The sequence below is a fragment of the Anastrepha ludens genome, chromosome 2, assembly GCF_028408465.1.
Source record: "Anastrepha ludens isolate Willacy chromosome 2, idAnaLude1.1, whole genome shotgun sequence".
NCBI lineage: Eukaryota > Metazoa > Arthropoda > Insecta > Diptera > Tephritidae > Anastrepha > Anastrepha ludens.
The window spans coordinates 84,842,931-84,860,822 of NC_071498.1; the positions used below are offsets into that span (position 1 = coordinate 84,842,931).

General features: G+C 34.2%; 1 protein-coding gene across 5 annotated transcripts in view; it reads left to right on the top strand.

The window, feature by feature from the left end:
• Positions 1-6,129: 6,129 nt before the first annotated feature.
• LOC128871995 (J domain-containing protein) overlaps positions 6,130-17,892 on the top strand; it is a 93,884-nt gene continuing 82,121 nt past the window's right edge. Inside the window, exons 1-2 of one of the 5 annotated variants that reach the window (XM_054114238.1) lie at positions 6,130-6,385; positions 7,229-7,387. In XM_054114238.1, the coding sequence (XP_053970213.1) occupies positions 7,301-7,387 (87 nt within the window). In that variant the 5' untranslated portion in view covers positions 6,130-6,385; positions 7,229-7,300. Of the gene's footprint in view, positions 6,386-6,486; positions 6,508-6,579; positions 6,952-7,006; positions 7,152-7,228; positions 7,388-17,892 lie in introns of those variants that run through there. The other 4 variants (XM_054114242.1, XM_054114241.1, XM_054114240.1 and 1 more) reach the window with 4 other exon arrangements.

Consider the following 17,892-nt stretch of genomic DNA (forward strand, 5'->3'; position numbering starts at 1 on the left):
TCCATAAAAGTTTATTTAATTTTTTTTTTGTCACACAGTGTAATTAAAGGTCTTGTAATATGTATAATTTTCACCCTGTGTCAGCCATCTTGAGCTACTTTAATAAATCTGGGATGCCCTCTTGGAAAAGCTATTTTTTATTTCAGAATAAATTCTTAAGAAAAAGTACTCAAAAGAATAGAAATTAAAACTTTTGCTAAAAAAGTTAGCAGGTTAATACTACTTTTGTTGAGCCACACTACATGAGCAAAAGAGGGCGTTTGTTCATGCCTCAAAAGACAACATGAAAGGAAAGATTGCGCAAAATCGTGCGGCACTTTATTGAAACTAGGCGAAAAAACCGGGCCAGATCGGAAGAGGGCGAATACTTTCTGACGAGCAGATTAAAAAGTTGGATGACCCAACTTAAACAATTCATTAAGCTTGGGACGATATGGCCCTGGCAATATGCAATGACTTAGCATACATGCATAGGTATTCTGAGAATGGGAAGTATATATGTTTTGTGGGAAATTTATACTTTTTGAGGCGGAGGTTGTCAAAGATTTTGAATCAATCACAACATTAAGAATCAATTTACTTTTGCTCGACATGACCACTTTTTACCTTTACTATGGCCTTGAGACGGTCCAGAAATGAATCGCCAGTAGCCCGAATGTGACTTGCAGGTACTTTGGCCCACACGCAGACAATGGCATTTTTCAGCGCCTCAAGACTGGTGAATCTTTTAGATCGGACCTTGCTCTCCAAAACGACCCAAAGAGAATAATCCATCGGATTCGCGGCTGGAGGATTTGAGAGCCATTGTGTGGACGTTATGAAGTTCGGAACGATGTTTTTTAGCCATTCTTTGTTCACTCGAGCTTTGTAAGATGGTGCCGAGTCCTGTTGTAACGTCCATGGTCTCCCACCGAAATGTTCGTCAGCCTACGGTTCAAAGCAACCTCCAGAATGCTTTCCCGATAATATTTCGTATTTACCTTGACACCAGGCCCGATGAAAACGAATGAATAGCGCCCATCTACGGTTTCGGCAGCCCAAACCATTACATGTGGCGGGTGCTTCCTCCTGGTGGCCAATCGATGACTCAAATTCTCATATGAACGATCAGTCAAATAAACTCTATCGTTTTGGAATTGCTCAATTTGAAAACTTTTCTCATTAGAAAACACAATATTCGAAAATTGTTCGCTTTCGGCCAAACGAAGCAACTTCTTCGCTCCCTCAAGTCTGACTTGTTCCTGATTTGGTGTGAGAAAATGCGCATTTTGGTTCGGATGCTATGGACAGATATTTTCAGTTCTTTCGCCATTTGATTGGCACTTCGTTGCGGATTTCGCTCAAGTTGCTTCTTCACTTTTTGAACCATTTCACGTAACGTTCAAAATATAATGCAATCACACTATTATGTTTCAAATCAATTACCGATTTTCTTTTTTGCACTTACTCTCGGCAAAATGCATCAGTTGATACCCGTGCGTCAGCTGGACGAGCTGTCTGAAGTTGGTTACACTTCGAGTGCCGGACTTTGTATATCTTCACATCCAGCACACTGTTAAACTGACTTATTTTTGTGTAACCGTCTGCAAAAGTGCACAACTTCCATTCCTATGAATGCATGGAAACTCTATCAAAAAGTGTAAATACATATAGTATGTCAACGCAACTTGGCATATAAGTGCATATTGTCCATGGACTGCGATTTTTATCGAAAATGGGATAAATCTGACATTTACCGATAGTTTTCAAAAATGCAAAATTTCAATAACTACTGCTAAAAATTGAAGAAAATTTGTTATTTTTTAGTACCTGAAAACTTGAACTGTGTTCTATTAAAATTCAAAGATCTATAAAATTGCTCTCCCGGAAAGTTCTAAAGGTTTTAAATAAAGTAAAAGGTTGCAAGTTTTGATGTAATTGGAGAAAATTTTGTACAAAATTTGAAACTTTGCCTAAAATAGAAAAATATTGGTGTGTTTATAATTTTGCAATCTGGCGTATGTCAGGAGAGATTGTAGATGTATGGGTTAATAGTGGTTGGGGAAAGTATACATGTATGGGCTTGCAGGGAAATGGTACCCTCCACTAGGTGAGCTCGCAATCCACCTACTGGGTGCTTATTTAATTTAAGTTGTATACATTTTTGGATAGCCTAAAAAGACATACTGGTCTCGAAATAATTTACGGTTTCCAAATAAAAAAGTTTTTGTTTACTAATGAAAAATAGGAAACCCTTAGTGAAAATGTGTGAATTCAAAACTTTATCAACCAGCCCTTTTTAACTAAGAAGGGCTGGTTAACATTTTATTGAGGATTTTAGTTAATTGGCATATCCGTTAACTTAAAAAAAAAACAAGCAGAAAAATACATTGGACCCTTGAATTGACCTTAAAAAACACAATCAGACTCTTGAACTTAATTTGAAAAAGTGGGCAAGCAAAGAAACAAGTTTACGTAATCTCTCGAAAATCGAATATCTCGAAAAAGGTTGAGTTTTCGATATGATTAATCAGAAATTACATAAACAATAAAGTTACCCTAAATGCATAAAATTTTTCAAAAATGAGCATTGATTCGTCAATTTTATTGATATATTGGCATGTTGAATTTTAAAATAGCATTTGTGGACGGCTGTTTTGCTGTTGTGGGGGCATTTTATTTATTAAGCTTTTAAAAGTTTCATTCTATAGTGGGATGGCATCAAAGCAAACGAAAACGCAAAATAATCGAGTTAAGATATATCTGAACTATAGCTAAAATAAGCTTTCGCCCTCCCGTCATGAGATTTTCAACATCTGTTTTATGCCGTCCTTCTCTTTCTACTTATATTATATGGAAATCACCCCCTTTGTGCTTAAATGTTTCACAATATTAAAACAGGTTTTGACTTTAACAAGGCGTCTAAGCATGAAAAAATTACAAAGGGTTTATACTGACTTTAAATAAACATTTTCGGCAAGTTCCAAACCGACAAAGATAGAAGATAAGAGAAGTGGACCATAGTAATAGTCTATCGAACGCAAATAAGAATATTTCCCAAAATATATTTTTTTATTAAATGCAGCATATAATTAACAGTTTTTGAAGTTTTCATTATTTTATTTATCATTGATTACTCTGTTGCTTTTTAAGAAAATTTTTAGCCCTTAGCAACATGCATTGATTTATGATTTAAAGCAAAAAAACCAAACGCCATAGAGACATAATTTTTGTTAAGAATTTTCCAAAATTAAATTTTTAGTTTAATTCTTTTTGTTAATCGCACAATTTAATAAAACGGTTATCAAGCTTTAAAAAAATAATAATCTCATCACGTTTAATTTTTCCCAAAAGTATTCAATTTATTTGTCATTTAAAATTTAAAAATAATTAGATATTTGAACGAATTTTAGAGAAATCCACTAAAGTCCACAAAAAAAATATCCCAAGCCTTTGCTAAACTTCTGGCTAAACAATCTGGCAATAAATATGTTGTACTTTCAAAAGCTGTAGCCTGTTATCACAACTAAGCTTTTATAAAGCAGAAAGCTCTAACAACACCTCATATAAAAGTTATACACTTTCATAAGAGCTTTTCTTCCCACAAAACAAAAAGCTTTTGCTTGGCTAAAAAGAGAGAGTTCAATGGAAAGCGCTTGCATGGGAAAATACAGCAGCTTTCTAGAGCACATCTTATCCATTGAAATACATGCGAACAAAATAGATGTAGTACAGTGACTCCCAATGATAAAGAAATCGAAAATATTTTTCGTTTCAATACAAATAAAGTTCATAAATATGCTTTTATAATATTATTAGTATTATAAGTAAAATATTTTAAGCTTCTGTGAGTTTATTTTGTAGGCGCAATATTTTTTTTTTTTTTTATGAAAAGATATTCTATTTATTTTGTGAAGGGTAGTGAAAGCTGAATATTATGCAAACCAATCGCTTATACAGTTTATTGTTGACATTTAAGCGGTACACAAGTATTTTAAGTCCGAATTGAGATTAATTTCTAATTTTTGAAATAAATATTATTAAATATCAATTAAATATTATTGGCGTACAATATCGAACAAAAATTCTTGAATTACTTTTTTTAATTTTCTGGACAACCTTTCTGAATAATTTTTGGATTTCCTTGCCCTAAAGCTTATTTTACCCAGAACCTGATATTTATTTTTTGTACACTAACGTCACCATAGTCGTATTGAACTTATTTCAAATTCATATTAATAGGATCCTATACATAAAAAATGTGCAGAAAAGATTTTGTTTTTATGCTTATTTAAATAAAAATAAATGCAAATAATCAGTTTTAAAGCCTAAAAACTGCAGACACATAATTGGAAAATTTATGAAAAAGTTTAAAAATCAAACAGGGTGCCATCACTTTTACGAATAAAAACGAAAAGGAAAATAAAACCGTAATTGTCTCTCTTCCATGAACATTGGATTCGATTACAAATTATTTTGCACACAGTTCAAACTAGTGGGCACTAATGCTTTAGAGTATTATGCAATTCTTAATATATATAGTAATCTTCTAATACATTAAATTCACGTAACCAACGCAAGACAAATGTCTTGTCGAGGCCCTATGCTCCCGAGAGGAGTGAACAAGAAAAAAAATATATATAATATATATAATCTCAAAACACTAGGTTTTTAATAACAAATGAATTTAGAATGATCGCAAGAATCATCTATGCACGTGCCTTAAATTGATTAAATGCCGTAAAATATGTTTATTAGAAGAAAGAATATATATTAACAGACTTGTATCAAATAACTGAAGCGGCAATTCTTCATTCAATTCAAATAGGAATATATCGAAACTAACATTAAGACTATAGACTCCAATTGTAAACATACTGACAGAAGCCAAGCTACCCACGCAAGAATGCGCTTAGAGACGATCGCAAAGATCGGAAATACAGAAGTTTCTCTAATAAAAACTGCATTACAAAAATAAAAAATTTAGTTGGAAGAAATCGAAAAACCAGCACAATTCCTACCTGGCCAAAATTTAGGGGCATGGTAAAACAGGAGGGCAACTTCATCTCTGCGACTTCAACATTACGTAATCTAACTCCTCCATGGGTCTTTCTCCACCATACTAGATCGCTTAAAAATAAGTTTCTGGATATAGGTATGCATATAAAGCACGCGTAACCGGATAATACTTTATACAGACAATTTTCAAGTACGGAAATATGGTTGCATACAGCCTCAGACTTCACGGCTGAAACAATCGCCCTCCTCTTCACATGTCAAGCTGCAGGCAAATCGTCTTAGAAGCATACTCGTACATGGAATATTATGAAGTTACTTACTTTCTGCTTGCAGCTATCTTAAAAGGGTACTTTGTAGATCCTAACCAGACCGACACAAATTATAGAATAAATATAGAATATTGTATCTCAATATAAAATTAGTTGGTATTTGAGTAAACCTAAGTATACCAGCGGTGTGTAAATGACGTCAAACTGCGATTCAGATGAATTAATTTTGCAACAAGTTTTTGCGGTTTTCTCCAACAATTACCACATTATGCTGGTATTTAAATAGTGGAGATGACTAAAAAATCAAATAACATCGAATATTGCATTTGTTTACATACAAATATGTGCATAAACTTATAGAAACAACTTTTACGCATCACTATCACATCATGCCTGCATCATATGATGAAACATCAACTCATTGACTCATTGACACTTTCACAACATCTATTTGTATTCAAGCTTCTACTTGACCATATCGATTTGTGCTTCAGAATAGCAAACCAGATTTTTTTATAAACACTGGGACTCCCTTATCAACTACATTTAAGTATAATATGGAATACATTTCAACAACAGCTCAGTTTTTAGCTCAACTCAGCTTGCTGTTCACCAGATAGACGAATACAAATGCGGAGTACAATAAAGGTGGCGAACAAAAACAAAACAACCAACAACTACATTGTATGGAATGAGCTGTATATTAAAGCTCGTTGTGCAACTTTCAAATTATTCGCTGAGAACTTCATCTCTGCTCAGTTGTGGAGCAACAACATTTGGGGCTTTTGCTGACTTCCAGTGGTGACTCCGGCAGGTGTGCATTTCAATGTTGAACGAGATTGCTATTGTTGCCATTAACAGTAGCAAATAAAGAAATAAAATCAGATTGCGAGTGCGCTGGCGAAGGTGAAGGCGAAACTGCAACAGCAGCAGCTGAGTAGCTGAGCAAGTTGAGCAATTGATTCGCTGAGCGATTGAGCGACTGTGAGCCTGTGGCAGTTATTAAATCGTCGTGCTGTTAATAACAACGTGGCGCGCGCGTGCAACATCAACTGAAAAATTCATATAGGAAAATTACTAATTATAAATATATTTTTTAAAGTTTTTTTTGAAAAAAGGTTTGTTAATTTAATGGAAAGAACCTGTTTTTGACGTTGTATAAACTTATTTTTTATAAATCGTGTTACGCGCGTTTTCTGGTGTTTCTTCAGTTATTAAAATATTATTCGTATATGAACTTGTATGTATATACATATAAAAAATATAGACTTATACAAAGAATGTGTTTATAAGCGTTACAACGTGTATTGAAGTGAAAGTGACGGTTGCTAGCTTTTCAGTTTTTCTGTTTTGTTGTGGTTTTTTTCGCAGTTCATGCTTTATTTTTTGACGCCTTAGCTAATATCGCATCGCAAAAGCAGCAAACAGCATTTCTGTATGCGATACCAATCAATTTTTTTGTTAGTCTATCGACTTTGTTATTCAAAAACTTAGCAAAATTGTTATTCTTAAGCCGAAGGTCAATTTATTTTTGCTGACTTCAGTCAAGAATTTTTATTTTTCCTGCCCTTCCCCTACTCTTGAATTTCATACTCTTTAACATAATGTGTTTGTTTTGTGTCGGATTATCTCCCAGCTACTCAAGCACGTACACACACTTGGATTTGTGTACAAACAACTATTCGTAAGAAAATGTATTCTATATTTACTTTAAATAAGCACAATTCAGTTTGAATAGAGGCTTATCTTAGAAGAATAAATAACTAAAATCAAGAAAGTAATGATACGAGTAAATAAAAACTCTTGCTGTTATTGTTTTTGCAATTGTGCCCGCGCTTATCAAACAAAATATCGTTTGAAAGCTTGGCTTAAATGAAATTGGGTGTACGTTTGATCAAATATTTAATGAATTACTTTTTTTATTTTGTGTGCCTTCTTATTGTTTTCATTTAATTCCACAGTGCTAAGTACTTACTATCTTAGTATTTCAAATAAATCAAGCCTAGAACGTCAGCAACAATAACAATAGCAACATGAGTGCAGTCGATGCGGTGTTGAGTTTCAAACGAAGTCCCGACGAGGACTTCTACGGAATGCTTAACTGTGATGAGAATTCATCGGTAAGTACGATCAAAATCTATTGCATTGCATTCTAAAACAACCCATGATAAGAAAACATTTGCTTTTCCTTATTTTTGTTCTAAGTCATGCATGATTTCAATCTTCCTTCCCCGGATCTATGTAAGTAAGTTCTTCTGGAGTAAATCATTTTAAATGCAGTAATTCATTTTTTATCTTAATGTGAGTGCATAAATAATCGTCATAAAAACTAAGATGCAATCACTATATACATAAGTACAAGGTGGCGCAAAATAAATCAACCTCTCGGAAGATTTATATTTTTGGCAAATAGCGTCGTATGTCTATCATATTTGATACTTGCGAACTATACAGCTGCGCTATACAAACATACAGGGTCAAAATAAAGATTTCCATCAGTACAAGTTATGTTTTTATTTAGTAAAAAAGTTACTCAAAAACAAGTCTGCATGATTAATTTTGCGCCACCGTGTATATGTGCATATGTAAAAACGTAGAAAATTTCTTCGAAAGAGCATTATTTATGTGTACCACTAACTTGAGCGGAGTGTTGCCACCTGTTTGTATTCAAAAAAAACTTAATATATTACAATATGGATATCAAGACAAATACTTGTAACAAAAATCTATTCCAAAAACAATTTTTGTGCAACGTTACCTCCTGCAGCAAAAACATCTACTTATTTCACTTCAATATGTACTAAGATATAGGCATCGAGTTAAAGGCGCTTAAACAAACTTAAAAAAAATTATTTTGGTCACGTTTTGCCACATTCTTTTCATTGCATTAATAGCAGCTTATACCACATTTCATTAGAGAATATCTGCTGAAGGAAAGTTTAATTAAAATAATTTTTAGCTGTTCATAAATGAAGAAATTAATTAATAAATAATATTAATTTAAAAAAACTCAAGCACTCCCCAAGTAGCAGTTGTTGCACTGTCTTGTTGGAAACGTCAACGTGGGAAACACCAATTTAGTCAGCATGGCTCGATAGCGCTCGCCATTCACGTAACGGCAGTTCCTTCCTCATTTCGAAAGAATTAAGGGCCGATGGGCCGTTACGTGAATGGTGAGAGCTATCGAGCCACATATTTCTGTTTTTTTTTTAAATGTCCACAATTTCTAGGCGTTGTTCTGGCGTTAAACGATACATGATGCCTTGCCAAGCCTTACTGAACAGAAGTATCAACACAGTTTGCCAGTCTCAGCTGTCAAAACAGCCAAAAAACACCCGATATATAACGAAGCTGTTGAAATACCGAAAACTGTTCACATAGCTTTATCAATGAGCTATATACGCTACATAATTCTAGAGAACATAGACGGGGACGAAGTGCCGGAAACTACGATATTCGATTTTGCAGATTATTAAAAAGTATTTTTTTTTGCATACGTCTACTATTTTTTAAATGTCAGTGCAAGGGTCAAATTTTATCTGCTTTCAGTTAAAATTTAGTTAGTATGTCAATTAATAAAAATCATCAGTACAATTTCAACCAAGTCATCACAGTTAAAAAGAAATTTTTAATTTCCTGGTGGTAGAATTGCAGGAATATTTAAGTTCTTTAAGGGGTTACATACATCCAGCAGCGCCAAAAATACGCTAAAAGAAAAACTGTTTTTAGAAGGGATAACAATAGGAATAAATATAAAAAAAAGTTTATTCACACTTTAATTATATTTATAAAATTTTTAATAAAAATATCAAAAATCTGGCTCTACAAACTATAGAGAAAACACTTTCGAATATTACAAAAAACCGCATCAAAAAATATTAAAAACTGTGTAAGTTATCATGCAGACTGTGCCGGAAAAAAAGTTTCGAGAAAAACGAGTTCAAACTTTCAAGTGCTTCAAACGAAGGACAGCTACCTGTGTGCATAAACTCTCGTCGGGCAATTACATTTTCTACCCTTGTATCTATGGGAAATTTTTACAATCGACTTCCACAGAAATACTCCTAAAACTATCAAAAATAATAATCTGTAAAAAAAAAATCGATTTACTGAAAATTCTAAGAATATTTTGTAAATCGCCAAAGTCGTAGAAAGTGTTGTTCTTTGGGCGAACCAGATCCTCGTTCCCGCTGGTGCGTTGTTCACATGATATTCGACTGAACGATAGCCCTATGACAATTTTTTTACTGCATCTACTGATCTTCTAGTCATCAACTAACTAATAATTTAATAAATTATTTTCAATTACTATTTAAACCACTTTGTGGATTCGCCAATGGAATTGGAAGCAAAATATTTATATTTTACAATTCCTTACAACGGGCTAAACAAATTTATAACATTCCTAATTCTTTCAAAGTACTGGAAAAAATTTCCTTACTGTCATATAATTAATTCTTATCTCAAAATACAATTCCTTGTAATGGAAAAATAATACAAAATATAAATGGAAAAATATTAGGGATAAAAATGTACAATTAAGTACAAAAAGCTCATATAAAACTTTACTGGAGCTAAAATTGGGCATTATTGAAGCTTGGGATGATTTGGACCGTACTTTGTTGCAAAATTTAGTGAAATCAATGCCAAGACGTATTTTTGAAGTTATAAATAAATATTGATTAATGATTCGGCCGCCGCAGCCGAATGGGTTGATGCGTGAGTACCATACGGAATTCGGATTACGTTGGTTCGAATCACCGTGAAACACCAAAATACGGAACACGTTTTTTATAATAGCGGTCTTATTTTTAGTACGATAGTTAAAATGCAAGGATTTAAGTATAACAACAACAACAAAACTGGTATTTTATATGCCATCTAAATTTCCCTTAGTTTGACGAACAATAGCAGTTAAAAGCTATTGTGAGCAATGCCTTGAGAAAAGAGAGAGAAGGTAGTTAATTAAAATGAGGAGTTTGTTTATACGAATATGTGGTTATGTATATAGTATACACAAGTATATATACTTTATTTTATATAAGCCATAAAGGTGCATCGAAATCTCTGATATTCTGTAATTTTGATACTGTTTAATCCCACTTTGACAAAATTTAGATATATCAAATAAATATTTTCTCCTTTATAAAAATGTATGCAACACAGTAGGTTGCTCCATCTACTGCAGAACCGTTATTCTTGCCATCAAGCGGATTACACTTATTTTTGCGAACCTCGACGAAAGAGTAGTGCAGGGAAAAGGAATAATGCTTATGTCGTTTACGAACATATGCAAACACGAAAAAAGTATATATACAAACACCCATGTACCGGTAAGTTTCGCAGAAAAAATATTCGTTTATATTTTTTACAAGAATCCAATGCTTTGGAATTTTGTTGAATTCGATTTTAAATATAAAAGTAATCTGATTTCAGCTAGCAAACTACTAAGCAAGAATACTAAAAATCTATTTTTTTATTGTATGTACATTCTGTCAAAAAAGTACCGGGAATTGTTTAATAAAACTCAAACTAATTGTTTAATCATCAAAATTTATTTTGTCGCCCTGTTCGAAGCAATACACATTTGGCAACGATTAGTCCAGTCATCAAAGCACCTTTTAAACACGTTTGAAGAGATTTTCTTCAGCTCCTCCAGTACATTCTCCTTAATGGCCTCTATCGACTCAAAGCGGCGTCTGCCAAGTGGCAATTTAAGTTTTGGGAAAAGGAAAAAATCACAGAGGGCTAAATTCGGTGGTTGTTTGATGATACGGGCCCTCCATCTGTCGTTACGGATTTGAACTAGGTATTATTTGAAGAATGGTAACACTTAGCTGTCATCTGATTTGACAGAAAATTAGTTTTATTCTTCCGCTGAACGAAAATGGTTGTGTATACGCTCAAAGAACGCTGGGAAATATTGCGACATTACTTTGAAAATCATGGTAATGTTGCAGAATGTATACGAAAATTACGGATGAAGCTCATTTCCATCTCGGCGGGTATGTTAACAAGCAAAATTGCCGCATTTGGGGCTCAGAAAACCCGCACGCACTCGAAGAAAAGTCGATGCATTCACAACGAGTCACTGTTTGGTGCGGAATTTGGTCGAGAGGCATCATTGGTCCATTTTTCTTCGAAAATGAGCGAGGAGTGGCCGTAACCGTCAATGGAGAGCATTACCGGGCCATGTTGAACGAATTTTTGTTCCGAGAAATTGAAGAGGAGGATATTGGTGGCATTTGGTTCCAACAAGATGGCGCTACTTGCCACACAGCGAATGCTACGATCAATCTTTTGCGCACTGTCTTCGAAGATCGCATTATCAGCCGAAATTCTGATATCGTTTGGCCGCCTCGGAGCTGCGATTTGACGCCGTTGGATTATTATCTTTTGGGTGCCGTCAAAGACCAGTGTAATGCCAACAAACCAGCAACAATTGATGCACTGAAGACCAACATACGCGATGGCATAGCTGAAATACAGCCGCATACAATCGAAAATGTGTTGAAAAATTGTACCGATGGTATGGGATGATGCATGGCTAACCGAGGCAGCCATATGAATGAAGTTGTGTTTCGTCATTAACCGGAAGGATTGTACTTCAAATAAAAGAAACTGTTTGGAAAAATATTGAGTAGTTTCTTTTTTATAGCATTTTTATTTCCGTAAAGTTTTATGGCGGACCCGTATTTGTCGAGTTTTTGGTCAAAATTGTGCTCACATTATGAGCCTTGTGAAACGGTGCGTTATCATGGAGCAAGATCCATGAGTTTTCTTTCCACAAATTGGGCCGTTTCCTAAGTACATTCTCTCTCAAAGGTCACATAACTTCCAAATAATATTCTTTATTTACCGTAGAACCTTTTGGAACGAATTCCGAGGGCACAATACCATTATAATCAAGGAAAACGAGTAGCATGACTTTCACTTTCTACCGACTTTGACGTGGTTTTTTTGGGTTTCGGTTCATGTGGATATCGCCATTGTTTGCATGTCAAACTCATATACCCACGTCTCATCACCTGTTATGATGCTCTGGATAAACGTTTGGTCCGAATTCACTTGCTCAATTCACTTGCATGTCCTCAGCCACCTTCTTACGATGAATTTTTTCAAAGAGTCGAGCAGCCACGCATCTCATGTCCAATTGATGGTGTAAAATGTTACATATTGATTCGTGAGACACGCTAAGGTCGAGATCTACCTCCCTCAAACTTAAATGGTGGTTTTACAGCACCATTTTCTTGACTTTGTCAACGTTTTCATCCGTTGAAGATATTGATGGGCGACCAAATCGGGACAAATCTTCGTAGACCCGTGTTTTTGATAAAGCACACTCACCATGGGCTTTCTACAACATTTGCAATGATTCGCCACACGAAATCCCAATCAAAACACAAAATTTAAGACAATTTCTTTGTTCGATATTTTTATCCATACTGAAAATCGCAAAGCACACCTGCCGTGGACTGATATAATTAAATGCCAAAAACAAGCTAATTGGCAGATCGTGCTCAAACTCTGCGACACTATAGAGGACAGTTGTACCAACATTCCAGCAAAGAAGAATTAGATATATTGTAACGCGCGCTTTTTAAATGAACAATTCCCGATATTTTTTGACAGAATGTATGTGCATGCATACAAAAATTGAAATCCTCAAAATCCACATTAATGGGATAATGTCGAATATGAATTGCGAAAATCAATTTTGCGGACAGCAAAAATTTTACCATATCCTCCAAGAGAAAATTCAGAGTGCCCATACATATAAATATAGAGAAATATGATTTACGTTCGTCGTCATTTGCAAAAATTATCAATTTTCAGATAGGGTGATTAATTTTGCGCCGTTTATAGTATAATGTAATGAACCTGATATGATGCTATGTTTCTACTATTATTTTCATGTTGTCAAATTTGAAACAATTTACTTCAATTTTGCGAAAACCGACACAGACTTAAGACTGTTAAAACTTGAAGTCTAATCAAATATTTATGTGACTTAAGCTTTCGTGCCCTTCAATTACTCATTTCTTGCCATGCGAAATATAAGTAGAATGAGAAATGAGCAGTTAACCACCGCAGTTTGGTTTTAATTAGTTACTGTTATCAATAACGTACTGTACAATTTATTGAGTTTTAAGGTTGCCGCCAGACAACGTGAATAAAAAATAAAGCACGAAAACAAAGAAACAATTACAACAATATTCGCAGACGAAAAGCAGTCAAGCATGGCAAGAGATTTGTTAATTTTCGACAACTCATTTATAATTCAACGCCAGTGCAAAGTAATTAATGCAACTCTGAGTAATGAGTTCGCTTACGCATTACCTAATTGTGGAAAAACGCAAACTAATCTAAGACGTCATTATTATTATTTTTTAATAGTCTAAAGTAATTTTATATAATGATTTTTTATTTTCATTCTTACGTACACATTAATGATTTCTTACTCTGGAAAAACCCGATAAAACTATTAAAACCCTTAGCAAGAAAATAATAAATTTTGCAAATAGCACAACATTTGTTATCATTAATTTTTATTTTCACTATTCGCCAATATTTGAATTGCTTTCATTCGCAGTTTACGGTTTCCTATTTAAGTTTACGCTCACAAATTTATTATATGCAATTATTCAATCAAACATTGCTTTTACATCTGTGCATGCATGCTTACATACATATGTAGGTATATGGGCTTTTATTGATATAAATTTTAATGACGTAAAAAATAAAAAATAAAAAAATAATTGGCGCGTACACTTCTGTTAGGTGTTTGGCCGAGCTCCTCCTCCTATTTGTGGTGTGCGTCTTGATGTTGTTCCACAAATGAAAGGACCTACAGTTTCAAGCCGACTCCGAACGGCAGATATTTTTGTGAGGAGATTTTTCATGGCAGAAATACACTCGGAGGTTTGCCATTGCCTGCCGAGGGGCGACCGCTATTAGAAAAATGTTTTTATTAATTTTGCTTTCACCGAGATTCGAACCAACGACCTCTCTGTGAACTCCGAATGGTAATCACGCACCAACCCATTCGGCTACGGCGGCCGCCGTACTTTGCAGTTATTTCAGTGGTTTTTTAGCTCTGATTTGACCCTAAGACATTTTTGAAATTACATAAATTTATCTCTCATAAAGCGTGGAGATGATTCAACAAGGTGAAATGCAAGTACGGCTCTAGTGAATACCGGACCATTATTGGTTATCACCTTCAATAATTCCAAGATATTTTACATATTTAGGTTAGCGAAACCCCAGCTTGCGATGATGTGTCGCTGTAGAAAAGTTATTATTTTTTATTTGAATATTTAATAGGTACTTTATGCGTATATATAGGTATGTACATAGATGTAATCTACTACTAAAAATAAATGTTTTCTTCATTAGAAATATAGGGATTCAAAATATTTAATCCACAAGCTCTTAGCTGACTAAGCGGCCACTGAATACCGAAGGCGAACTGCAAACACCTAAATTATTTTCTCTTTTCAACTAAACTTCTAGAATGTTCGATAATACTGTTCGAGTCTCTCTCCACTGTATATACAATATTTTTTCTTAAATTGATGTGTTAATTGCCTCGGAATTGCAATTGTTTACAAAATACGAAAAATTTGTAATTCCCGCCACAACTTTTATTTTTGCAGAAGAGGCCTGTAAATTGGCATTTGTTTATGTGGCGAATAAATATCTTCACCACAAACATTACTCTTATTGCTGATATAACAGATGTACAGGTTGTTAATAAAAGATTATAAAATATTAAAGTAGGTACTAATGTAGACCAAAAGAAACAAAAAAATCATAATAAAGATTTTTTTGTTAGATTCTTGATTACTTACTTTCATTGTTTCAGTACTATTATTTTTCTTTGGATATTCTTATGATATTATATTTTGTTGATGTCAGAAATTATTTGTATTGACTTTTATTCACCATCGGAAACATAATTTCTGAGCCAAGTTCTCACAAGTTGATCTTTTGGACAACATTCCCTTGTACCAAATCCTAGAAATGTGGTTGCAACATGGCAGTGATAAAGCTGTGGTTAAAAAGTATTTACACCGGACCTTTACTGTAGATGGAAAAGAGCCTGATCTAAACCTTCTAAAAAGCTTAAATATTGGGTAGTCGAAAAAGTCTTTTCGTATTTCTAATCGAACTTCAACTCATTTTTTTATATTTATAATGAACCTTATTAAACCAAATATGTACCATTTTGGTCGACCACCTTTTGCTATTTTTCTTCTAGAGACATTATTCCATCAGTGTAAAACTTTTGTGGTTTCTCGGCGAAAAACTGCGACAAGTATTCAAGGCTTCTCTTGAAACTAACTTTACTCTATTAAGGGAGTTCTGCATTGACCGAAACAAATGGTAGTCCGATGGTGCAAAGTCAGGGCTATATGGTGGATGCATCAAAACTTCCCAGCCAAGCTCTCCCAGTTTTTGCCGAGTCATCAAAGATGTGTGTGGACTAGCGTTGTCCTGATGGAAGACGACGCCCTTCCTGCTGATCAGTTCTGGCCGTTTTTTTCGATTGCTTGCTTCAATCTTATCAGTTTTTGACAGTAAAGTGTAGAATCAATCGTTCGGTAAGGCTGGAGCAGCTCATAGTGGATGATTCCTTTCCAATCCCACCAAACACACAGCATAACCTTTCGAAGCGTCAATTCTGGCTTTGCGATCATTTTTTGAGCTTCAGCACCCTTTCGCCATGATCTTTTTCGCACTTTATTGTCGTATTTGATCCACTTTTCGTCTCCTGTTACCATTCGCTTCAGAAATGGTTCGATTTCATTTCGTTTCAGCAAAGAATCGCAGATGTTAATTCGGTCCATTCAATTTTTCACAGACAACTCATGTGGTACCCAAACATCGAGCTTCTTTTTGTAACCAGCTTTTTTAAAGGGTTCAAAACCGTTTGATGATGAATGTTTAGTGCCTTGGCGATGTCATGGCAGCTAATGTGACGGTCCTGGTCAATATTTTCCATAATTTCATCGACTCTTTCAACGATAGGTCGACCGGAGCGAGGTGCATCTTTCACATCGAAATTTCCAGAACGGAAGCGAGCGAACCATTGTTGTGCTACACGATCTGATACAGCATCGTCTCCGTAAACTTCACAAATTTCATTGGTGGCATGCGTGGCATTCTTCCCTTTTTTATACAAAAATTTCAAAATATAGCGCATTTCTTCATTATTTTCACTCAGTTTTGAACAGCTATAACTTTTTTTAAACTTCTCCGAATTTAATTTTTTTTTGGTCAAATGAAGCCTAAAATGTCACCTTTCTAACACCATATGATATGACACAATGTGATTGGTAGCACTGGGGATAGATTACTCCAACGACATCTATTGACAAAATACGAAAAGACTTTTTCGACTACCCAATAAAAGCAATACCGTAGCGTATTCATCAAAAATGTCAAACAAATGGAGCCACTGAGAAGGTTTTACAATGAGTTCGCATACCCTTCAAGAAATGATACTCCGCCTGCTTGATGATAGAAAGTGGACACTTTAAACATCTTATGTGGCTTTGTTTTTTTCTTATGTCCCCTTTGCTTTTTTGTTTTGTTTATTTGTACGTTATAAATATAGAAATGGTTAGAAATAAATGTTTCAGAAAATACAAACCGTTTGTTATTACAAAAACTTGTTTCCTTCTTTTGGCCATACTATTACCTCCATAAACATTTTACATTGTTTTTTAATACTCTGTATTTAATTAGCACCTTCAGCCACAGGAAACAAATAAACTGCAAATTTATGGCTCTGTGATCGCTCACGGCTTAAACTTTTCGTCCAGAGTGATACACATACATATGTATGTACCATCATTGACATACTCTGTAGCTAAAAACAGAAAGAAAATCGGAACCTTGAACTAACATTAAAAAAACTGGATGCACACACGAGCAAACATATTTTTTTTAAATTATATTTAAAATCAAACATCTCGGAAGTGGTTAACATTCTATTTAATAATAATGTCTTTACGTATCTAGGACGGATTTCCCTGTGTTAAGTAGTAAATGAATCATGATCGAAAGAAAAATGTCTGCATTCACGAACGTGTTATATTGTTTAACAGATAGTTAGGGCAAGGAGGCGCAAAGTTAATCATTCAACTTTGTTTTTGAATAACTTATTTACCCAATAAAAAAATTATTTTGAGTGATGCAACTCCTTATTTTGAACTTTACGCGCTCTACTTCCTGTCTGTTTGTATACAGCAGCTGTCTAGTTCCAAGGTGTCTATTTGCAAAATTAAGTTCTATTAAATTAAAAAAAATTTAATAAATGCGCTAAGAAAAATGCTTGAAAATTTACTGTTTTACCTCCTAAAGATTAGGAGGAATAATCAATAGGCAACACAAAATTAAACATCCAAATTTGTTTCTGAATAACATTTATATTGCAAGAAAATTATAATTATATTGTAAAAAAAAATATTTTCAGTGATGGAAATCCTTTTTTTTTATTTTTACGCCTGTCTACTTTATCTTGCCATAAATTTTGTGACAAATTTTACAACGCATACGGTGAGAACAAATTCGCAGAAAAAAGTTACGTTGTTTATGCTTTCGTTCGTATGCATTG